At 38.0% G+C, this 26,065-nt stretch overlaps 1 protein-coding gene and 1 long non-coding RNA gene across 6 annotated transcripts in view; both read left to right on the forward strand.

Annotated features, from left to right (window-relative positions):
• Positions 1 to 26,065, forward strand: part of LOC127455039 (dystrobrevin beta-like) — an 89,283-nt gene that overhangs the window by 50,697 nt on the left and 12,521 nt on the right. For 3 of the 5 annotated variants that reach the window (XM_051722589.1, XM_051722587.1, XM_051722591.1), the window contains 6 exons: positions 1,003 to 1,077; positions 19,921 to 20,014; positions 20,341 to 20,426; positions 21,474 to 21,587; positions 22,426 to 22,522; positions 24,775 to 24,795. In XM_051722589.1, coding sequence (XP_051578549.1) covers positions 1,003 to 1,077; positions 19,921 to 20,014; positions 20,341 to 20,426; positions 21,474 to 21,587; positions 22,426 to 22,522; positions 24,775 to 24,795 — 487 coding nt within the window. The remainder of the gene's footprint in view (positions 1 to 1,002; positions 1,078 to 19,920; positions 20,015 to 20,340; positions 20,427 to 21,473; positions 21,588 to 22,425; positions 22,523 to 24,774; positions 24,796 to 26,065) is intronic. The other 2 variants (XM_051722588.1, XM_051722590.1) reach the window with 2 other exon arrangements.
• LOC127455053 (uncharacterized) lies at positions 3,106 to 8,452 on the forward strand. Its single transcript, XR_007899631.1, has 4 exons — positions 3,106 to 6,675; positions 6,836 to 6,932; positions 7,186 to 7,350; positions 8,109 to 8,452. It is a non-coding gene; the product is annotated as an uncharacterized LOC127455053 (long non-coding RNA).

Consider the following 26,065-nt stretch of genomic DNA (forward strand, 5'->3'; position numbering starts at 1 on the left):
TTTCAGGGTACGTAAACATTCTGAAGTAGCATATTTATTTCCCGTTTGATCATGAAAATTTTGTGAGGTTATTGCATAAAACAAGACAAAACTTTTTGCCAGTGGGGTAAGAAAAACTTAATTCAAAGAGAAAACAAGTTTATTTTTGTAGCCCATTAGCAAATAGTGTTTTCTTAGTGTTTTAAGTATAAACTCACAAAAAGAAAAACATCATATCTTATGTTATTTTGCTTCTCTAGTAAATGTACCTCATTTTAAGGACTTTTAGAAATTTTGGGGGCCTGGGTAGCTCAGTGGTAAAATACACTGGCTACCACCCCTGGAGTTCGCTAGTTCGAATCCCAGGGCGTGCTGAGTGACTCCAGCCAGGTCTCCTAAGCAACCAAATCGGCCCAGTTGCTAGGGAGGGTAGAGTCACATGGGGTAACCTCCTTGTGGTCGCTATAATGTGGTTCGTTCTCAGTGGGGCACGTGGTGAGTTGAGCGTGTTTGCCGCAGTGGATGGCGTGAAGCCTCCACACGCGCCATGTCTCCGTGGCAACGCACTCAACAATCCATGTGATAAGATGCGCGGGTTGACGGTCTCAGACACGGAGGCAACTGGGATTCGTCCTCCACCACCCAGACTGAGGCGAATCACTACGTGACCATGAGGACTTAGAGCGCATTGGGAATTGGGCATTTCAGATTTTTTGGAATGTTTTGGGAGAAAAAGGGGAAACAAAATTTACTGGAAAATGAAACAACAAATACATGAATCATGGAAATTTCTATAGTGAAAGTAATTTGTTTCTAGTTATGCTCAGCTCTCAAATATTTTAACTGTTAGTTTAGAAATGGCTCTTTATGAATGCAATCACTAAAATGAAAAAAATCCTTATCCAGAAATCATGAACGACTGGAAAAGTCCTGGATATTCATTGATCCAAAGTTGTGGGAACCCTATAAAGTGGCATCCATAGATTTGTGGCTGTGTTTGACCCAAACTCTGTGATTTTACAGTCAGCAGAGGCCAGTAGCCAACAACATGAATGATACCATAGTCATTTCCTCTGGCACGCCCACACCTTCAAAAAGGTAAGCCTTCCACACAGGCTTCTGTCTGTATGCTCTGTATGTGTGTGTCAAGCCCCTCCACTTAAGCTTATATAAAGTGGCTTGTTTTGAAATTAGGCTGCTCATGTTGGAGTAGAAGATTGAAGTGTCTTTCTTGCGGCTGAGTATTTTTCATGTTTATTGTATCACTGCAAAATTAAGTTGAATGTTTGCCTTTCAGAGGCAGGTGACTAAAAGCATTGAATCGAGAAATTGGCCTGCTGTCTCTGAACTCTCGCCGTGTCTCGGGCTGGGCTGCAGCCCAAGGTGATCTGGAAGATAAACTCTGATAGAAAGAGAGTCTTATCTTGTAAATAGAGAGTTGGTCAGGTTGCCTTTTTCTGTTGTGTACCGTTGCCACATTCCCAGGTTCCCAAGACAAATTACTTTGTTTTTAGTTGGTTAACTCTGGTCTTTCTGGCACTATGATGTTAAGATCAATATGAAATAAAAATGAAGCCTATTTGCTTTCATAAAACACATTCCTGGTCTTATTGTGCATGATAGGTGCATTTTATTCCAAAGAAAACAATGATTGTCTCAACACCACGTTCCACCTCTGAAACAAATTTCCTTTTCAGCTGGCATCACCCAAGACAGAAAATAATTGTTAAACAATTGCCAAATATAGCCATTGTTTTAGGCTACTCTTTTAGATAATGCAGCCTTTCAAAAATATTGAATAATAGTTAAAGAGCACCTATTATGGTTTTAAACGTGCCTAATTTTTTTTTCAAGGTATCATACAATAGATTTACATGCATCCAAGGTCAAAAAACACTTTATTTTGCTCATAATTTAAATTGCAGCATTACCTTTTTTTACCCAGTGTCAAAAACGACTCGTTCAATGATCCGTTCTAAAGGATTCATTCTAAACTCCTCCTTTCAGAGAGCCTACTCTGCTCTGATTGGTCAGATGTCCCAGTCTGTTGTGATTGGTCTACCGCTTAGTGTAGTGTTTGAGGGCGGATCAAAGCTGTTCGCAAGCAGTCAATGAAGACCAGAGGCAGGTTTTTTGTTACCAAATTACGTAGGTTAGGAATTAAGTCTGGAATTACTAACGACTCGTTTCAGGTGTTCAGAATCGGTTCTTTCTTTTGGGAGTCAATAACTCCATTTGTCATGCACTTTGATTTCTGAAACTTTGCAGACATTTTTTTTTTTTTTACAAAATTTACATTCTATCATCATTTATAATGACACCTTCATATTTTTCCATTGAATATTTAGTTTCACTCCAAATACATATCACTTTACGGAAGTAAATGGGGTTGCATCCATTTCATGTTGACTTCAAGGAACATTTATGAAATGATAGCTGGATGGATTTTGTAAAAATATTATCAAGAGAAATCTATACTTTATAGTGCAACACTTTGTATAACATTATCTTGTTGAGCTCTGCCACAAACATTTCCATCAGCTGAAAATTAAATCCTAGTCTTTATAAGATCCACCATTCCTGATTTATTTACAGCTGCTGCCAAAGCCTCTATTTTCTCTCAGGATTTCTCATGTTGTCCGCCTTCATTTGAACTCATATTAGAAAGTAAGTCGTTACATTTGTTGTCATTGTGTCACGGCCCTGACAATACGTAATACTGGGTGAATACTTGTGTTGTGACAACAAATAACTAAAATGGGCCAGATGTGACATGTTGTTAACAGTGAAGGGTTGGCTTCTGTGTATTCAGCTCTAAATATAGCCCAGGCGGTATGAGTGGACGGATAAACACTTCATCTTACATGAAGCTCCACACCATAATGATCATAGTCAGTCTGAAAGGAGCTGACTCGACTCGACACTTGAACCTCAGGCGATTGGAGAGGCGGTGCATTTAAATGAGGCCTGCAGTTGATTTAGATAGTACATGCCACACAGAAGCATCAACCTTATTCACAGCAGCACCATATTTTATTTTTGATGGGAATAAAAAGTGAGGCTGTAAGGCATAGACTTACAGTCTCTTCAATGGCATGCACTGGATTAATCTGTATAAAGCTCTAGGTCACATCTAATTTTTCATAACTCTTGTTTTCTGGAGTTTTTTGCCTATTGAAGTTTTTTTGGACATGTTTTTCTTAATGTTTCGTCAGCGGAACGATCCTAAAAATATAGGCAGTCTAAAACACTGTCTGAATTTGTTCCAAGCGAAACGCACCTTCACTGCTCATTTGCTTTAAACTGAAAGTTCTTTCATCATGTACCCACCTTCGTGCTGCTCGATGTGACTTCTTTTCACGTCAGAAGCTGCTCTTTTCAATACAACAAAAATACATGGTGATCACTGGCTGTTAAGTTTAGTTGCATTTTTGCTTGGTCTATTAAGAAAAAATGATATATTTGGATGGGAAACCAAAACAAACGGTCAGTCAGCTCCCTAGTTCTGTAGTCAGGGCACTGGTTAGGGAATCGAAGTATAGATCTCTGCAGAAAAATTATGGGCATTTCCCAATCTGTGGCCTTTTTTAAACCGGGATGGGCGTTTTTCAACAATCCAATGAAAGTAGGGAATCTCAATGTAGTAATCAGTGGACGCTTCCAAACAAGGATGGCCGTTTCTCAACTATCCAATGAAAGTAGGGAATCTCATTGTAGTAGGCAAATCACTTAAAATGGTTGGAAAACGCCCGTCCCGATTTGAAAACGCCCACTGATTGGGAAACGCCCATTTTTGTTCTGTCTCAGGGAATCGACCCTTTCTAGGGCTGTCCTATTCACAAATTCAGCCAATGCCCGACTTTGTGTTCACGATATACTGACATATACAACATAGGGAGGTAGGGAGCGAGATGAGATGCACCATTCACACTGACAGCGAGTAAGCATTCATAAATCATGTGGCGGATCACTGTGTGCCTTCCCATTCACTGTAAAAAATAAAAAGTTGGGAAAACGTTAAAAAATGAAGGCAACCAGCTTAAGGATTTTTTTGAGTTTTCTCAACTTAAGGGCAAATTAGTTGTTTCAACTTAACAGTTTAAGTTTGTCTGTGCTTATATAACAGTGATTTCTACATGTTTATCCAAATTCAACAAGCTCACATTTTTAAATTTGTAGCGACAAATTCTTTGTCATGCAGCTTTTCAATTCCACTAAAGTTCATGTATCAGCCCCACCAAAATACTATTTAGTTGGTCTGACTTAAAAAGCAGTGTATGTAATCACCACTTAAACTTCCACAAAGTTAAGACAACTGGAAAACTGAAGAAACTTCACCTGAGTGAACACTAATCACCCTGATGGTGACTTCAAATAAAACAACTTTTTACAGCAAGACATAATTTAAACACTAAAACACACAAAAAAAGAAGCATCTATTAATTCTGAACGGTAATTAGTTTCATGTACATTTATGTTGCCATGCTTTGACCAAAGACACATAAATAATTCAAGAGCAGGGATTATGGGCATTGCCTCTGCACAAATTGCTTCTCCAGTTGGCATGCTCAATGGCAGATGCAACAAAATGAATCTTTTGACTCGTGAATTTTCAGGACCTTACCAAGACTACTGGAGAAGATTCTTAAGAATCAAAGCAAAATTTAAGTTACCTGATATTTTCTGATTTTTTTATGTCTGTGGGAACCCTGGCCTTAACTGACTACAGTAACATGAAGTTTTCACTGCACAGACGTTCACAAAAATTCTACAGAAAATCCACTGAACAGACAAATACAGTTATTGTGCATTATGTTGTCAGCTAGTAAGATCAATACAATACTTTTTTAGAAGTAAATCTTAGTTCTGTAGGTTCATAAAATACAAGTGAATGGTGGCAGCGTAAACCGAGTCCCCTAGTGGATGCGCTTTCGAGGGTGACTGGAAGTAAGAAATGTATTATTCTTGGGTGAACTATGCTTTTAAAAGATGTTTATTTATTTCTTTTTAAATCTTATCTCATGTAGTGCACCAAGTAAGCTAAAATAAGTAAATGCATGACTCTCATTATGCCTCCTGATGTTAGTTTTTATCTCTACTTTCATCAGTCACGTGGTACTGGTCAGGAATACGAACACACAGACTCTCTCTGTCTGAAACCTGACATCACAATCTTTTAGTCACAAGTGCTGGGAATGAGTTTTTGCCAGGGACCTTTAAAATGAATGCTTGATTATAATTTTCTTAACACTGTGTCCTAACCAGACATCCCAGCTAACCAAATGACATGGCCATTACGTAACTGCAACGTAATTTGATGACCAAACTTTCATCGTGGCAACGTAACTGATTATGTCGTGACAACCTGGAAAATTCTATCTATCTATCGATAGATAGATAGATAAATAGATAGATTCACATTTATATTATATTATGTATACATGTATTTTAACAAATAGCATCAAACATATTTACATACATAAAGGCTTACTCTCAAAAAAAAGATTTTTGGAGGCTGTTCACTTTATTTAAACAATTCATTTTGATTTAACACCATTGTATCAGGTTTCTTGTTCAAACACGATTGCATCATGTTAAACTGACTTGAAAATGTGACTCTTTGGTTTAACTCGATGCGTTCATTTCGAAAGAGCTTGTTCCAATCAAGCTTGTTCAAAAAGGGCAACTGGCAGCAGGAAGTAAACAGTTGGGACACAGTCGGCAGCAGTCATCAAGTGTTTCCATTTGAAGAGATAAATTTGAATTGGCATTTATTATATTGAGTTTGTTAACTATTTTAATGTTTTGATGGGAGCACTGCAGGATCATTGGAGTTCACTTGACTTATGAATAATACACTTTATTTAAATGGATTTCCATGACTCCTTATAACTTGACCAGATTGCCTTCTTTAATAAGTACAAACAACAGTTATTGTTGTTTTGTTTTTTTTATTCTGTTGTTTGTCTTGCATTGCCCTATATAGTCAAAATGCAACGTATAACACCAATTAAAAAGGATTTGGCCTGGATGAACAAAATTAACTTAATGTGTATTGAAAGAATCAATTAACATTTTTATGTGATGTGCAAAGCAAAGCAAGTACATTAAAAACGTTAAAATATTGAGTTGGAACAGACACCTTTATTGACGTGCATATTCATTTGGACATAATATCTACTTATTTATTGCACCATACGTGAAAAAATCGGTTTGCATGTATTTAAGGTTTACATGCATGTAGCTTCTAATTAGAGGAGTTTTCTTTTGGAGAAGGAATATACTTCTGTTCAAACACATGCTTATGATTTGGATGCTGTGAGCGCGCACTTTTCCTCCATCAAGATGTTCGCTGCTGTCCGAGTGGATTCAAAAGTAAGTAATCTCAAATTCAGTCATAACTTCTGTTATTATTTTTGTAATACGGGAACTACACAAAGATTAAATTTAGATGAATTTACATAAATATCCCTAACAGTACTTAATGTTGGAAGGAGGCATAGAGCAAGTTGCTGGTTTAGGTAACTAATGTAACCTCTTAGTTTAACTTCAGTTTAATTATGATATTTGAGGATATGTAGAATACAAAACGAACAGCACCAGTTACCTAAAGAGCGTTTTGTTCGTCTACAGGATAGTATTTTAAATGATGCAGCACGTGCTTAACTAAAGCAGCTCCTCAGTGGATCGACAGAGGTACAATTTCTACATTTATAAGCATTTTAACATTGAGGAATTTTTGTTTATTGGAGTTCACCTGTGATTCTTTAGATTAAATTAAGGCTTTTTTAACGTTACTGTTGTGTAATTTAACTGATAGACTTATATGCTATTCCTTTTTCTCCCCATTCTAAAGAATATTGAGGGCTCAAAGGACTTGTTTGGACTAGTTTCCCGCCCTAATTTGAACAAGGTGGATGTATTTTGTTGTTCGCATGTTACAAGTTTCCGAGGTAAGTAACAAGTGTGTGTGTGTATTTACTGTAAAATAGCCATATTTCTTTATTTAATCTAAATGGGCAACATTGGATTTAACTGGTTTTCCCCATTTTTTATGACTTACATATTGTTTGACCACCAAACAAGTTGAAGAGAAATAAAAATGTCCAGATAAACTGTTGTGTTAATGCACAAGTTTGATCATTTGTAGGGATGTCTTTCAATCCATTGTTAATGTAACTAGCCTTTCTTGTCTCTCTGTTTCAGGTGTTTGCTGAGTAGCACTTTACAAATCAGAATCTACCAAACACACATATGCAGAACTTGATCAGCACAGTCTTCACTGATGTCTTTATATCTCGTCAGAAAGCACTGGAGTCGGAAAATACTTCTGATGAACTTGCTGAGATTCTCTTGACTCGTTACTTAAAGGTATTATGTCTTAGTTGTTTAATATTGTTCTATGGTTCAACAGACCTTTATTTCACACAGAATAATTTGAGCCTGTCCCAAACTTAAAGGGAGAGTTTACTCAAAAATAAAACCGCTCTCATTTACTGACCCTCATGTCATCCCAGATGTGTGACTTTTTCCTCCTGTACACAAGAGTTTTAGAAGAATATCTAATCTCTGTTGGTCCATTCAATGCAAGTGAAAGGATACCAACATTTTAAAACTCTAAAAAGCACATAATGGCAGCATAAAAGTAATCCATAAGACTCCAGTGGTTAAAGCCATGTCTTCAGAAGTGATATGATAGGTGTGGGTAAGAAACAGATCAATATTTAAGTCCTTTTTTTAACTATCGCTTCAGAAGATATATATTTAACCACTGGAGTCGTATAGATTAGTTCACCCAAAAATGAAAATTCAATCATCATTTACTCACAGTAAATATACTTTCTGCAGAAGAAAGTAAGTCATAAACATCTGGGATGGCATGAGGGTGAGTAACTGATGAGAGAATTTTCATTTTTGGTGGAACTATCCCTTTAAATAAGATGATTTATAAAAAATAAAAAAAGTTTTGTCTTCCACGGAAGAAATAAAGTCATACAGGTCTGGAATAAGTGAGTAAATAATGACAACATTTTTGTGTGAACTATTCTTTTATGTAGGTGTGTATTTTGAAACAGATTTGAATAGATTGTTCTTTAATTTTGCCACTTTTTTCTGTTTCTGCATTTCAGGGCTGAAGATTCAGAAGAGACAAATGTTGAATATTCACCAGTTGCCCTGTTAACAGCGGTCAGAGAACTCACTGATGCTGCAATTCACTACAATCTGGTCAGAAATTTCATTGTTCTTGAAAGTGAACCCATCACCCACCTGCCCAGGCTTTTCAGGTTTCTTTTTACATTTGGACTGATTTATGCATTAGATCTGAGTTACCCAAAAGAGTAGGCTTTATAAGGTTTAAACGTTGAAGGATGTGCAACACTAATGGAGCTGTAGACAATTTATCCTGTCGCTGTCAAATGTGGGTTTTTTTGTGCATCATGTTTTGTCAATAATTGTACCTTGTCTTTTTATATTAAATATGTTTACTACATGCAGTTTGCTTATTTTATTTATTTTTTTATGTTTAAGTTGCAAAATTTTCACATTTAAGTTAAATAAATAAAATAAAAATATAACAAGGCAGTTACAAAAAAAAAATTAAGTAATTCTGCTAGCACATTTCAAGTCACCTAAAATCATATAGTTTAATTATTAAGTTAACATGGCTTAAAATAAGTTAATACAAAGCATATTCATGATTTCAAAAACATATATATACATTTTGAGCTGTGGTTAATTTAAATAAACATTATTAATTGCATATTTTGATTGGACCAAAATAATTTCTTTTAATTTATAGTTTCTGAGAAAAACAAGTTATGCATACTTGAGACTTAAGTTTTGAAACTTGTAAAAGTAAAGGCAATCAGTTGCAGTTACGTTGCCTGTTAGTAAGTCATGAAATTACCAAAAAGGATGAATACATTACGTAACTGGTACGTCGTATGTTAGCAAGGATGATATGATAAAACAACAAGTGAGAAATGCTTACTGTTGCTGTAGATCAACTGGTCAACATTATCATATGGGAAATCTACATGTTGCTTCTGAAAGTTCATGTATCCTGAAATCAACCCATTCAACTATATTACTGATAAGCACCTTCCCCCATCAGACATTATTGCATCAATTCAAGTGTAAGCACATTTCCCTGTAGCACTACTGATAGCCTATTGCACGCCATGCACGGGCAAACTTTCGAGACTAAGGTTCTGGTCCTGTGGGAACCAATAAGAAATCATGTTAACATAAACCATAGTGAACATGTTTCGTAGGTTGCACTTTCATTTGAAAATAGCATTTTTACTCCATTGATGGTTAGGTTAAGGGTTGGGGTTTGGGTTAGGCCGTATGGTTAATAAAATATGCAATTCTGTTGACTGTATTACATCATTTACAACTAAAATACAACTTGCTTTTGATGCCACGCTTTGGACATTTCCCCTGGAAACTGGAGCTCATACAAGCCCTGCAACAACACTTCCAGTTTTGACCACTTGGGGCAGTGTTTAAAATTTTTGTAAGCACAAAATGGACCCTTTTCACATTTCTGGGTTTAGGAACGTGGAAGTAAACTATTGCAGGGTTAAACTTCTATAGCGGTGAATAAGAGACCACAGCAAATATTATTTTGCTTTCCCATTTGCTCCAACAGCAAAAGAAAAACTCCACTATTGTGTTTCCACAGATTTCCAAAAAATGAAAAAAAAAAAAAAGGGTCAGAAGAGAGAAAGCATGCAGTCTGAGAAAACTTGTCCACACACTGTTCTAAATGGCAGATTTTCTTGAGTCATGCAGAATTTTTGCTTTAATTGTGAAAAAAAAAAAAAAAAAAAAAGGGCTTATTGCTATAATCTTGTCGTGTCACTCCTGGTTTGAACACATTGTAATTCAACAGTTGTTTACTGGAATCTGCCAAAAAAATACTTTAGTTTTGGCAAGGATGGGGATCTTAGGGACGCAAAGAGTACTGCTTAGCATTCTTATTTAATTATGTTGGGTATGACCAGCCGTTATTGATTATGTCTGCCATGTTGTGGACGATTTTGTTCAGACAGTAATGCTGTGCATTAGAGCTTGATGAAGATGACTTTACAAAATGACATTCCTCTTGAAATTTTATGAAACAAACAGTTTTATGTTCACTTGCTCAATGTTATAAAGTCATCATCCTTTTCCACATCAGTGGTGACACTTGGTACAAACCTGGGATGTGATTTGGATGGCGTACAAGTGGCTGGCAGCCATGTCTATAAACCTTATAACCAATCTTCATGATCTAATGCTGCCTTCAAGTCCTCCTGGGAAGTTCCTACTTATGAGTTAAGAAGTAATTATGATATGATGTGCCTTCAAGTGACTTTGGACACGTAAGGCAGTTTCACATTTTTGGACTCTCTGTTTCACTACCCAACAAATAAAGGTGCAAGATGCAACATGAGATAAAACTTGACACCTTGTCACATCACACAAGATGTTCGGTGTTTAAATAATTTTTTATCTGTGTATTTTTGTGTGCTGCCACAGAGAATGATGGAAAATGTAATTTTGTCAAGTAAGCCTATCACCTCATAAACCTCGTAAGGAAAGTGGTATTTATGGGAAGCTTTATCATTATTCTTCATCAACAGTACACAAAATACCTACTAACTAAATTGTATAGTCAACATTCACAATTGCAAGTCTTTCTGACTCCTCTGACGAAACAGAAATTCCCGGAACCTTTATGAGGTTACCGCTGCAGGTGAACAAGTTCAGTACTCCGACACATTAGTGGAACTTTCATTTATCAGTAAATGATGGAGAAACTTTGGCAGAGAAAGACCTTTTTTAATGGCATGTACAGAATAAATGACATCCAGATGTGACTAATTAAAGTATAATTATTTCTACTCTTTGTGTTGCTGAATTTAATTATTTAATTATAAACCCCAACAAGTATGAAATATGTGAAACACAGTCAGTGTTACGGTGTAATATTTACGCATGTCACAATTGTTCAGAAACTACAGATGTTCTGAACTAGAGGTCGACCGATAGTGTATTTTGCCGATACCAATAACTAAGGTGGTGAAAAAGGCTGATAACCGATTAATCAGCCAATAGTTTTTAAAATCGATATATGGAATGATAAAAAAACAAATCTTAGTCTTTCCTTACTATGACGGGCACAGACATAGAGGCTACAAGAGTCCAAAATGAATAAAATCCCAGATGCGGTTTATTGTGCAACCAAAATCCCAAGGATAACCAGAAAAAAAAATCACGATTTTGTGCATAACGCAGGACTTTTAACTATAAACAATCCCAAAATTCACAGAGGACCCTTATTTTGAAATGACAGAGACTTGGCTCCATTAAAATGCAAAATTTTAAGTATTTACCAAATTCAGCTTTTTATAGCCTATATATTCATGAAATAAGGGATTTTGTATACATACATATTTCAACAGATGAGGTTTTTTTATTATTATTAACAAAAGTATGAAGTTGGAGATGGCGATGTATGTGCTGACGGGATATGTTTCCATATAATCGCAATTGTTTCCAAAAATATGGATGAAAATTGTCAATGATGAAAGATTAAGATAGAGCAAATCCCCACGAGGCGCCAGTGATTGTTTACTATATATTGTTATACTGCAGAACCAAGCCATTCTAACTGTAGAATACTCCAGGGCCCGCCACAGAGAAACACAGAGGAATAATATTAAAAATAACAATCAGCATAGATTTTTGCAGATAACTGATAGTTCCATAAAGCAACTATCAGCACTGATTAATCGGTAAAACCGATATATCGGTCTAGCTCTACTCTTAACCCCAAAGGATTCGTAAACATTTGTACATCTCTAAAGTTGTTAAAAAGTAAAAGGCTTTACGTTTCAGATGCTGTAAATACAACAATATAGTAAGTTTCGGTGTCTGTGCAAACGTACAAAAGTGTAGAACCACACTTTACACACGAATACCTAAGAATACTAATGAGACCACGATGGCTGATTATGTTGGGTAAATTACACCATTGTGTTGCCGTTCATGTGTACTGAACTCATAAATATGATAATTCCAACATGACTTGAAGGCAGCATGAATATTCTTCTTACTACCTCTACAATAAGACCCATGTGAAACTCCTTGGGTTCATTCAAGGGGCCATGAACTTTCTTAAAAAGGTTTGTCCTGGAAAGTAGAATATCTTCGCCCTCTCCTTCTCAGTTCTGATATAATTGCATGGACATGCAATTATCAGAGGGATGTCAAAGCTGTAGGCAGGACAATGAGCGTGAGCCTCTCTGCTGACGGTGCACCCTCTCCAGCAAATGTTTATTTACCGGGCCAGGCTTTCAAGGACAAGTGGCATGTATAGAATTTATCGTCTGCTGGGTCAGGGCCAGTCTTGCTGCCAGAGCAGAAATATAATTTTCCATTTGCTCCAGATTAGTTTTTTATTTGAAGTTAAGTGAGTATTGAACACCTGTCATTTGATATAAAATCATATCAATCCACCTCTTAGTTGGGGTGCATGTGAATACAGAGTGTAGGTTGATATGCTCTCCATGTCCTGTTCAAAACATGAACATCACCTTCTAGGCAGACTTAATCGACTTTTGCATTTAAAGGGGTTATATCATCATTTTCCCCCCTGAGGTACACTTATGATGTTTATAATTAACTGTTTTTCTTGACAATTTTCTACCCTTTCACTGACTCTTACATATTGAATAAGGAGGTCGAAGGATCTGTGGCTGAAATCTAGGGGTGGGTAAAAATATAGATTTCCGATGCATCGTGATCTTCGTTTGAACAATCTCGATATCGATTCTTAAATCCCAAGATCGATCTTTTACTCTATTCGCAACCCTCCATTATGATGAGAGGAAATCACTCGCATTTGCAACCAAATTTCGTGTTTTGTGACTAAAATGTATATATTTGGCAACTGGCTGATTGTCACGTCTATATGTGTTTTGTTCTTGATTTCATGTCTTTTTTTTAAAGTTTAGTTAAAGTTTAGTTCCTGTTCAGGTCATGTGGTTCCATGTCATGATTACGGAGCATTACAGCGGCTTCTCCCCCTCTTGCACTGGTGAAGTGCAGAGAACACCCCTGGGCACTTCAGCAGCTAAAAGAGTATATTCTTCCTACTGAAAGAGTATATTTTCCCTTCTAAAAGAGTGGCATTAACGGAGAGCGTCTTTTTAAAGATGCCTCTCCGTTTGTGTGTATTTCCTGGTTGCGGTCGTTACCTCTCCGCTTCCGATGGCCACGATCGCGGTCTTACGTGCTTACGCGGAGACAGCGTTCGTGGACGGGTCATGTTCTCACTGCGAGAACGTGACCATGGCAACGTTGTGGTTGCGGTTTTTCCTTCATTAGAGGGAAAGACCACCCCAGCAGCTCCCCGCCTCAGTCCTTCTACCTACGGGTTTGAGGCCGCGTCGATTAGCACTGGGGTTGATTTTGGGACACCAATGGGAGCCACTCCGCTGGGTAACTCCCCACAGACCTCCCATTCCCCAGTACGCTCATTTGCCCCGCTGGGATGAGACTGCCTGCTCATCTCAGGGCGAGTTTGCGATCTCGTTTCAGTGCTCGCGAAGTGGATGAGCTCTCGATTGCAGCATCGGAGAGCGGGCTGTCCAGTCTGACGCTGTGGACTCGACTGGGCTCCCACCTTCAGGTGTGGTCGCCCAGTCGCAGCCTGATGTGCAGCTGGCAGCCATGCTTGCCCGGGCGGCTGCGTTTGTCGGGCTGGAGTGGAACCCTCCACCCTCCCTGAACCCTCGCAGCCTGACGATTGGTTCCTGGGCCCGGAGCGCTGCTCACGGCCGCGCCCCGCCCCGTCCCGGTCCCTTTCTTCCCGGAGGTGCATGAGGAGCTCACGAGGTCATGGCGGGCATCTTTTCACTACCTGGACCCAGTCTCTGAGCTCCTCCGCTCTAACTACCCTCGATGGTGGGGCTGCCAGGGGGTACTCGGCGATTCCCCAGGTGGATAAGGCGGTTGCGGTGCACCTGTGCCCGCAAAACGCCGCCACCTAGCAGAGCCGCCTGAGACCCCTGTCCAGCGCCTGTAGGGTTACGTTGTCTCTGGCGACTCAGGCCTGCGGTGCTGCTGGACAGGCCGCCTCCGCCCTGCACACCATGGCTCTCCTGCAAGTGCACCAAGCCAAGGCGCTAAGAGAACTGCATGAGGGTAGTTCTGACCCGGGATTGCAGGAGCTGTGCTCGGCGACCAATCTCGCTCTCCGGGCGATGAAGGTCATGGCGCGGACTCTCGGGCAGGCGATGTCCACCCTGGTGGTCCAGGAGCGCCACATATGGCTCAACTTGGTCGAGATGTGGGAAGCTGACAAGGTACAGTTCCTTGACACCCCTGTCTCCCAGGTCAGCCTGTTCGGCGACACCATCGAGGACTTCGCCCAGCAGTTCTTGCCGGTGAAACAGCAGACAGAGGCTATTCAGCACATCCTGCATCAGTGTGGTTCAAGACCTCACACCTTGTCTGCTCGTCGCCAAGGGCGTCCTCCTGCTGCAACAACACTAGCTCCGCCGCAGCCCGGCTCCGGTGTGGAGCAACCTGCAGGAAGCAGATGCCACCCGTCTCACAGCTGGCCGCCAAGAACCCGAGGAAGGCTTCGAAGTGCCCCTGAGATGGGAGAACCAGGGATGTGGAGACCTGCTGCAGGCCTAGAGATGGTAAGCAGACCACTCCATCCCCTGGTGGAGGGCCGGGAGGAGAATCCTTTGCCTTTTCTTTGATTCACCGCATGCCCAAAGGGCTGCGGCACCTACACGTTCAGAAAAGGAGCGGTTTCCTCAATCCCTGGGTCACATATCCGGTGTTCACGGCCGTCGTTATCATGACCACCGGCTACCGTTCCTTTATGGCAGGTATGGCGCTCCAGGGGTGGCGTAGGACAGATGACATAAAGCCGTTCGAGTCTCTCTCCTTAACATATGCTCATTTACAGAGGCTGTTTACAGAAATGCCATCTTTCTTAAAGAGACAGTACCGGTTTTTAACACGTGTTCAACAAATCAATGTAAATACCTGTAAATAGTCCAAATTATTTTATTATACAATAAACTTGTAACAAAAAATAATATATGCAATATATGATCATATTTATTGATTGAATACATGGATTTGTTAATTTTTAAAGGCTAAAATGTGACTAAAATGATGAAAAACTAATAAAATATAATTAGTAAAATTAATATTTTCATTATGTACCTAATTAGTCCCTGTATAATTAACAGCATTAGCTGGGAGATAATTTCTTTCATATGTAAGCAAATAGGGACATTATAACTGAAAGATAGCCATATGAATTGATATTGAATCAAAATCGGAATCGAATCGAATCAAAAAGAGAGCTTGTGAATCAGAATCTAATCATAAAATCTGTATCAGTACCCAGCCCTACTGAAATCGGTCTGTGCTTACCGAAATTCAAATCGCTGCACCTTCCCCCCAGTAGCCGAAGCTGGAAGTGTTATTGAGACTAAATGTCCACAGGGTGGCGCCAAAGTGAGTTGTATTTCAAGTTGTAAATGATGTGATACTGTCAACAGGAATGCCTTTTTTATTAAACATACACCTTAACCTGAACCCCAAACCTTAACCTAACCATCACTGGAGGAAAAATGTAATTTTAAAGTGAAAATGCAATCTCCGAATCACACTCAACATTGTTAAGTAAACGCAATTACTTCCTGGTTTTCACAGGACCAGAACCTGTTTGTCAGAAAGCACAGTAATCACTTTCGAATTTATGCAAAAATGTCTGATGGGGGATGCTGCTTGTTAGTATTTAAGGGAAATGAGGTCGATTTCAGGGTATATGAACATTCGGAAGCAGCATGTTGATTTCCTGTGTGATCATGTTGCAAATCCATATGGAAAATACAAGACAGTAATTTTTGTTTGAACAATACTTTGATAGATGCTTGTTTTCAGGGGCACTACTGAAAGGAATAGTTCACCCAAAAATGAAAATTCTCTCATTATTCACTTACCCTGATGCCTTCCCAGATGTGTATGAATTTCTTCAGCAGAACACAAATAAGGATTTTTAGAAGAAGATAACAACAACAACAGCAATTTATTTATAAAGCACAATTAAAAACAACAGACCATTGACCAATGTGCTGTACAATGAAAGATTATAAAATGAAAAATGTAAAATACATAAGAGAAAAATACAAAGTTTACAATGAAGAACAAACAACAAATCATTTTTCAAGACTCTGTAAGACCAAATGCCAGAGAGAAAAGATGTGTGTTTAATTGAGATTTAAAAATAGATAAAGTAGGAGCCGTTCTTTTGTGCAGGGGCAAACTGTTCCAAAGCTTCGTGGCAGCAACTGCAAAAGCATGACCAACTCTTAGCTTTAACCAGGACCTGAGAATGGTCAAAATCATCTGATCAGAGGACCTAAGTGACCTTGAATTCTTATGTATGTGCAGGAGATCACAGAGATAGATCGACGCCAGCCCATTCAACGATTTAAAAACAAACAGTTGCAGCTTAAAATCGATTCTGTAACGGACAGGCAGCCAATGAAGATATATTAAAATGGGGGAGATATGATCACGCTTCCGGGTACCTGTCAGCAGTCTAGCAGCGGCATTTTGGACCATCTGCAGGCAAGACAATGATGATTGATTGACTCCGATGTAGAGAGAATTACATTAATCCAATTTTGAGGAGATAAATGCATGAATAATTTTTTTCAAAATTGGCAAAAGAAAGGAAGGGCTTATCTTTTGCCAATAATCTTGAAATTAAAAAAAAAAAAATAGATTTGACAACTGAATTGATCTGTTTGTCAAATTTCAAAGAGTTGTCAAATACTACACCTAGATTCTTCACCACTGGTTTACAAAGATAGAGCTCTGTGAGGTCCTTATAATGGAAGTACACGGGTGCCAGCACTTTAATGGTCCAAAAGTCAAATTTAGGCAGCATAAAATAATCCACATGACTCCAGTCGATCAATGAATGTCTTCTGAAATGAATCGATAGGTTTATGTAAGAAACAAGTCGATAAATAAAAGTTTTTAACTTTAAATCGGTGCTTCTGTCCAGGGTTCTGATGCAGTTTGAAATGGGTGAACTCTCGTGTGACGTTCGTTCTTCTGTTGTAAATAAGCGTCGCTTCCGAATTCTCGCATGAACTCGCCGACGCGCTTATGTCACGCTATGCGTCAGCTGCTGGCAAGAAGCGTTTTTTAAAAGTTAATAACGTTTTAATTATTGATTTATTTTTTACACAAAGCAAATCAATTTGCTTCAGAAGACATTCATTGATCGACTAGAGTCGTGTGGAATACTTTATTGCTGCCTAAATGTGACTTTTGGACCGTCAAAGTGCTGGCACCGTGTACTTCCATTATAAGGACCTGACAGAGCTCTATCTACTTCTAAAAATCTTCATTTGTGTTCTGCTGAAGAAAGACAGTCATACACATCTGGAATGGCACCAGGGTAAGTTAATAATTAGAGAATTTTTAAAGGAATAGGTGAACCTTTAAGTGTAAATATAAGGGCCCAACAGCCATTGTCAGGGTGCCATAGCAACAAGTGGATTCTAGTGGATCATTCTCAGTGTGACACTGATTATTATAAACATCATGCATCTCTGTGAGAGTGCTGGTACAAAAAGGGCCTTCTTAATGAATCACTCCCCAGAGACAGAGAGGGCTCAGACAGGTCACACTTACAGTGCCATACTGGGATCAACACAGCAGTGCAGCTTCATTTGTCTCTTACTGTATTATCTGAATAAGTATTCAAAGCCACGTGGCTTGAATATTTTGATTGTTATATTTGATTGATGAATGTGGTGTGTGCATTTTGATTACCAAGTGTTTTGTGTATGCGTGTGGTGTCTAGCTGCCAGAACATACACATTCACACTTATACACTCAATTCACTCACTAATTATAATGCACTTAATGAGGAAGGATAACATATGCTCCATCATCTGCTCCAGCCATATGCTGTACCCTTTAACATAAGACTCAGCCACACTATGATATGCCTGTGTATGCGTATTGTTGATACAATGAGACAAAGCTACCAGTTGAGAGCTAATATTTTTATCCAAGAAGTCGTGTTGTAGTGTGAAAAAAATCATCGGCATATTGCTTTTCTTATGTATTGGAATGTATCTCTCAAACAGAGTTTGCAAGTGTGATTCATTTTGGTGAATTGGTTCATTCTGAATCGTTGCAGCAGTTTTTGTGCTGGTTCACTGATTATTCAAGTCATCGCTCAAAAGTTTTTATTTTTATTTATTTATTTTTATCCCCTTTTCTCCCCAATTTGGAATGCCCAATTCCCACTACTCAGTAGGTCCTAATGGTGGCGCAGTTACTCACCTCAATCCAGGTGGCAGAGGACAAGTCTCAGTTGCCTCCGCTTCTGAGACTGTCAATCCGCCAATACTCGCTGAGCTACCCAGGCCCCCAAGTTTTTCTTGATATTCTTCTTTTTTTTGTGTGGCAAAAACAAACAAACAAAAAAAAAAAACATGTTTTGTGCAGTTATATAAATTAGGTTGTGTGTTTTTAGTTTTATTAACTGTATAGTGTAAATGTATTATGTGTACAAATTAGTTTTTTGAAAATTGAGATCCTTAATTTTTGTGACAGATAGATTTTTTAAAAGGGGTCATGTCATGAGGAATAAAATGTTCCTTGATATTTTGACATGTACGATGTCATTCTACTATAAAAAAAAACATACTGTAAATTTCAGAATTCAAAACTTAATCCCCAAAGCAATAAAAGCATTTACTGAAACCAAGCTGCAAAAATGCTTCATTCTCTACTTCCGCGACTTCCCTATGCCACTAGGGGGCCCATTAATTCATGACCGCCTCTACAGCAACAACGTCAATGCCTACTTTACATCATCACACCCTTGGCCCCACCCACTGGTGCTTAGTTCGTAAACAGAGAGAGAGGGAGAGCAGGACAAACAGGCCTAGTGTGGCCTAACTATTCCTGAACACCAAAGGGGACCCATCTGGATTATTTTGATTTATATATATATATATATATATATATATATATATATATATATATAAACATGCACTAGACAAACGTCTTTGATCGTTTTTATGTATCTCATGGTGCTTTTAAAAGTTACAACTCTGAAGAGGAGACCCTGTTTCATTCAGCTGCTGCATCTTGTTTTGAGCACAAACATGTCCTGGACGCCTTCTTGCACCCATCTGTGCTTTTTTTAATTGTTGGTGTATGTAAAGATGCACTAGATGGACATCTTTGACAGGTTTGATGCATTTCAGGCGATGTGCGCCTCAGTGCAGCATGACACTGTATGTGTGTGCATCTAGCAGGTTTTTTTTTTTTTTTTTTGGCTCATTTCAGTGTGGATTGCTTGTGTACCAGTCATTATACGATTCAAGCTTTGCAAAGAAACTGTTATTGAAGGATGGGGAAAAGTTAAAAACACTGTTGGACCCAATTGCAAAACAGTTTATAAACAGTTTTTTTCATGAATATTTCAGATGTCATGACTGTTTGAAATTTTATGGAATTGACACAAGGGGGAGCTAACACTTGTGTTGATCGGATAACTGGATGTGGTTATCGGCCAATGCCGATAATCTCAAAATGGCCAAATATTAGCCAATTTCTTTGTTTGTCCGGTCTGTCACTAGCATCTTGATCTATAAATTATGAGTAGCTTAAAGCTTTGGGAAGCCACAATTTCAAAGTATCTTAACACTACTCCCTTATGGTCATCTATCATTTGAGATATTTCATTACTCATGATGATGAATGTGGAATTCACATTTATCATTTGTCTCATGCCTCATCACTGTCTGATGACTTTGCCTCTCATCCTCCCGCTGTTTCTATTTCTTCTCATTCTCTCTTATTCTTTTTCTGTCTGGACAGTAGCACTCTTGAGAGTCCCAGCAGACTGGATGAAGAGCATCGTCTTATCGCTCGATATGCTGCTCGTCTGGCGGCAGAGGCAAGCAACTCCACTGTGAGAATCAATCCACAAGCACACACACACAAACTGCACAACTCTACACATTGCCATGCACATCTCTACACATTACCATGCACAAATTCACCTACTGATGATACAAAAACTTGTAAAGTTTCAAGAGGACACATTTGTGTTATTTGAACTCGAAAAACTACAAGGAAAAAAAAAAACTTTTTTTATACAATGAATATGGTGTACATCTGGCTTTTATACTTAAGTCATTAGGCAGCACATTGTTTGATGTGTTCATTTAACAACATCTATTGAATGAATTTTGCGCATGATCAGTACTATTCTCCTCTAATTATTTTGTCTTTCAGCAATGCCCTCCAACAGATCTGAGTTTCAACTTTGATGCTAATAAGCAGCAGAGGCAGCTCATTGCAGAGTTAGAAAACAAAAATAGGTATGTTTTTGGAAAATTGACTTTTGCCTGCTTTGTTGTCATTAAAATAATTGGGGCCTTACACTTTCAAAAAACTTTTCAAGTATGCCTTTTTGTTATTAAGTTAATAGGTGACATTGAAACACTACAGCTATGATACCTTAAAATAACTTATTAAACATTTATAATTACTGTTTATAGTGTCCCAGTAGTGACTTGCAATATGAGGCATGAGCCGCATGGACTACTATTGGTGGCTTTTTTAAGCTTTAAAGTGAGGCCATTGTATTGAGAAAATTGTCCCCAATATTCATAAAAAATTTTCTTTTTGTGTTCAAAATAATTCAGGGCTTTGGAATGACTTGAGGGTGAATAAATTATACAGAATTTTCATTTTTGGGTAAACTGTTCCTTTAAAACTAATTCATTAATAAATAATAATAATTTTTTTTTAATAAAGGGTGCATTGAAATACAAGTACGTTTTGCTAAAGGTTTATCGCAAAAGTAGTTGCAAAAGTCAAGGCGTGAAGATTTAAAGTTGCAGTGGCAGATTTGAGAGTTTGTAAGTGCCGATTTGTGGTTGTAATGCGAAAGTGAATTAAAGTACAAAAGTAAATATGTAATACAAGTTTGTGTTTGTCGTTGTATTTATGTGAATGTCATTTTACACATTTGTGACTATTTGTCTACAACTTTGAATTCAAAACACAGGTTTTTGATTATTGTCTGTGAGTGCAGATTGCAACATTCAACTTCAAATTTTTATTTTGCAAGTTTTCACATTGTTGCTGAGTGTAAATTTCAACTTACGAATACAAATGTTTATTGTACAAGTTCTCAAATTCAAATGTACAAACTCTCGAGTTTTGCAACTGATTTACCTTCATAGTTTTTTGTCTCAAAATTATATTTGGAGGGCGGGGTTTTGGAATGAAGGGGCGTGGCTAATTCAACGGCTCAGTCACGTGAAAGCTTTAGAACGCTAAAATTGCTTACAACGCCTTTAATGGTTAAACAAAATTTTGTGTTAATTTTGGTTAATGTGTTTGCTGTCACATGGATATAGGGAAATACTGCAGGAAATCCAGCGTCTACGTCTAGAGCATGAGCAGGCTTCTCAACCCACCCCAGAGAAAGCCCAGCAGAACCCCACTCTACTGGCAGAACTTCGACTGCTACGGTACACAAACACATTCATACATAGATACATATGCATTAAACATTAAACTACAGTATCAACTAGAGTTAAATAACGGAACCACAAAAAAGAATAATGTGCATTTACAATATCATTGACTTCAGTTGCACATTTAGGTAGAGCATTTCCGAACATTTGAGGTTGTTTCAAAAACATTAAAACAACAGGTTTTAAATAGACTGGGTGGGACCTGACTCCCACTAGTCATTGTTTAAATCACTTACATGGAGTACCTTTTATGGGCACCAGAGGGCATGTAGGAGCCAAATTAATGACGTTTGTTGGTCTCAAGAAGTGGGTTGAATGAGTACATTGACATATGCCGTAGCTTGCAGGAAAAACAATCATAATTTAGTTTTACATGATCGTTATCGCTCTGTGTTTTTTTGTCTTTATTTTACTGTATCTTTAAGATTAGTGTATGTTAATAACTTCTCTTATGATTGGATAACCTTTGTGTATTGGTACAGTTGAAAGTTTTCTTCATCTGGCCTGCTGGGCAGGCCAAGTTACGGAATACTGAATAGGTGTTACTCTGGAAAGGTCTTACTGCAGGTTATGTGCTCAATTTCTGAATGACCTGTTTGTGCTGTTTAGATTTTATAAACTGTCTCAGCAGACTTGGGAGGGTGATTTGCATTGTGAACATTACATTATGTCAACATAAAACAAGGAACTCTTTTATTTCAGAAGAGCAAAGCAAATCCTGTTTTCCATGATATGTCCCCTTTAAGTAGTATCTTTGGAAATCATTGACTTGTATGATTCACATGGTGATTAATTTGTAAATTTGCCCATGAATGTGTGTAATATTCTTCAGGCACAGAAAGGATGAGCTGGAGAGGCGTATGTCAGCACTTCAAGAGAGCAGGAGAGAACTGATGGTACAACTTGAAGGTCTAATGAGGCTACTTAAGGTACGAGACTACAATACCTAGTTATAATTTTTATACCAAGTCAACATGAAATCAGAATTTACCATATTTACTTCTTTAATAAACGCTCCTGGTCTTATTGAGCATGATTCATCAATGCGTGTTATTCCGAAGAAAAAAAATAATTACTAAAATACCATAAAAGTAGTCCATACAACACTAAGCTTTTCTATGGCCCCAGAAACCTTGGAATATATTGTTCCAAGAAATAATGGTGAGTAAAAGGACATTTTCCAGTTTTAGGTGAACTACTCCTTTAACTAGTTGCTAATTTTTTGAGCACAGACCTGACAAGACATACTCTAAATAAAATGGTCAATTTTAAAAGAAGACTCTTAGGAGATGCTGTTAAAAATTCAGAATTAATTAAAGACATATATAAATTGTTTAGAAAATTTTACATTTAAATGAATACCTAATAATATTTGGATTAAAAATATGCCACTGTCCTTGCCAAAACCATAAAAACTAGAGCTGTCAGAAATAATGCGTTAACGCATGCGATTAATTAAAACAGTTTTAATTTTTCTTAATCGCGTGACACAGTGCCAGAGTCCTTCTACCAAGGCGAGCCTACATGCTTAGCATAAAATAGCATAATGCGGCGGACCCATAGACATTCTATGGGCGATATTGTCATAGCACACTAGTTGACCGTTATGCTCTCTCCTATAATAGAGCCGCAGAGGTTGTTATCTCAATAAATAAAATAATCTCTACACACACACACAACAGTGTTTCCGTGATAAAATTATGAAGAAATGAGCTCTTAACGCTATTTGATGTACAAAACAAGCCCAGGTGGGACTTGTGATAGAGTATTTTTCTGCCTGTGTAAGGCACATTTTAATTACCGCAGAAGCACATAAAATCTTAACTATCACCAAAATGTGGAATGAGACGTTTTTGTTTGCAAGTGCTCTTCATGTGGATTTCAAAGTGCCACTGGCGTTGACGCCCTGATGCGAATCATGAATGCAGCTTCACGATTGCGGTAGGAAAGTAGATAGCCATAGTCTACCGTCAGATTAATATTGTGGAGGATTAGAATTTAAGAGATTTGATGCCCATTGCAATGAATATGCAACATATGTGGGGACTAGTTCTTCGCATTAGTCAAACTCCCATTAAGACTGTGGGAAACATTTAATGTTACTTGAATTGGTGCTATTTTAATGCATTTCTATTTTTATACTGTGGAAGTCTTTGTTTGGAAAATGTTAAATAAGCATTATGTTGTTACATATTGTTTCTTACCATTGCATTTTGACAGGATAATAAGTATATATAGTGTCAAATTTCAGCACTTTCAAAATCTGTGATTAATCACGATTAAAAAATGTAATTGACAGCACTACTAAAAACACAATAGAGGTTATAAGTCTTACCATGTTCTAGTTCAAATCTAAGGGTGATAATGCTCTACTTTGTTTTATAGATCATTTTCTCAGACAATGCCAAGTGAATTTTCTAAAAAGCTACTTCAGAAGCCTGCCAGATTACCACATTCATTCTATTCCTTTACAATATACACACATTCACTCTTTGCCTTATCTCTGATAAGCTGAAAACTACTCACTCTTAACCGGAACTGCTTGCTGATGCGTGGCGCTGGAATAATCAGCGATGTTCCCGCTTAGCTTCTGACACTTGAGTGCCGCCTTTATTGATTTGATTGGCAATGACATTGACGAACGGTGTTAGACTACTGAGCACGCTAAAAATGAAAAAAACTTTTTTAGAACATTATGTTATTCCTGCAACAGCTAAATGACATTTAGACAGCGGTGCATAATAGACTGCAGCAGAACAGCAACAAGGATATCCGTTACTGGGGGAAATCTGACAATATCTGATTATTGGGGGGAGGACTTGTCCCCCTCAATGTAAATTGTGGTCACGGTCCTGATGCCGTTAAATCTAATGCTATGAAGGGTATGGCAAAAATAGCAAATAATGATTTAATTTAGAAGTTATTTAGTATATGTCACATGATTATGGAAGTTAATGGGTTGAAAATTAAGTTTTATATTCATCATGACCAACAGTTAAGTTCAGTACTTCAGAGTCACTAGCTCTTCATTTCTCTAGCGATAATATGAATATCATTTGTTTTCTTGTTGTATGCTCACTTTGTGTTTCTCTTTTTTTCCTCTACCCTTCTCTCTCTGGTCTCTGTGTCTCTCATGTATCTGCTTTCTCTCACTGTCATCTCTCATCATTTTGGCTGACAGGATGAAGAGCAGAAACAGGCAGTAAGTGTTCCGTTAATAAAGCTGAAGAATTCTGGAGTAAACATGTAGGGTCACATAAATTTATTTGTAAATCTGACGGTAATATAAAGCATGTGATTTAAAAGAATAGTCCAGCCAAAAATGTAAACGCTGTCATCATTTACTCACCCTCATGTCGTGCTAAATCTGTATGATTTTATTAGAACACAAAATGAGAAAGTTTAAGAAGAGTGTTCAGGCTGCTATTTTCCATGCACCAAAATGGATGGTGCAAAAAAATGTGGACTAAAAAGGTGAACAAAAGTACCATAAAAGTAGTCCATATGACTTGTACGCTGTATTTCAAGTGTTCTGAAACCATAAAATAACTTTGAGTGAGGAACAGACCCAAATTTAAGATGTTATTCACTGATAATCTTCTTTCTGTTGTAGTTTTTAAATCTCATTTGCACATGCATCATTTCAAAACATTCATATGTTTCACGTCGTGATTGGTCACAAGACACATAAGTGCCAAAAACGTTTGGTGTGATTGATGTCAAACCTAGTCTAACACGGCTTAAGATGCCAAGTTTGAATGTGCGCAAGCACAAATGAGATTTAAGTGCTACAGGAAGAAACATTTCGGTCTGTTCCTCACACAAAGCTATTGGATGGCTTCAGAAGACTTGGAATAAAGCACATGAGTCTTATGGACTTTTTTTTGGTGCTTTTTTTAACATTGTTTGGAGCTTGACAGTGTCCATCCCCATTTATTTGTCGTTGTATGGAAAATAGCGATGTGAACTTTCTGCTAAACATCTTTTGTGTTCCACAAAAAGAAAATAATACAGGTTTAGAATGACATATATTATGTAAATGATAACAGAACATATTTTGGTAAATTATTCCTAATGGGGTAGCGTTTAATGCTGTAAAGCCATTAGCTGTGCATATTCCACAACTAAGAAGTCGAAAACTTTGAAAGTTTTTATAAATAACATTTACCAAATGAGAATAAATTGTCGATGTCTGGTGGGCTGATCAAAAACCGTCTCAGTGGTTAACCTCTGTCATGTCTGTTCCTCATAACGAGGACATGAAACTCCCATTTCCAGTCGAGTCTCGCTGCTTTGTTCCTGTGACCCAGGGAGGGACGGCGAGCCACACGTCTCCCTGCCAAATATGAAAGATCTGCTCTCCTTTCATCAGGGCTAAGCACTTCACGTCTAATGTGACTGCAGTCTGGCCAGCCATCTGCTGCCTGGCACTGGGCCACGGGCCCTGGGCCCTGCACCAATCTTTGGGACAG

This window comes from Myxocyprinus asiaticus, chromosome 17 (assembly GCF_019703515.2).
Source record: "Myxocyprinus asiaticus isolate MX2 ecotype Aquarium Trade chromosome 17, UBuf_Myxa_2, whole genome shotgun sequence".
NCBI classification, from domain to species: Eukaryota; Metazoa; Chordata; class Actinopteri; order Cypriniformes; family Catostomidae; genus Myxocyprinus; species Myxocyprinus asiaticus.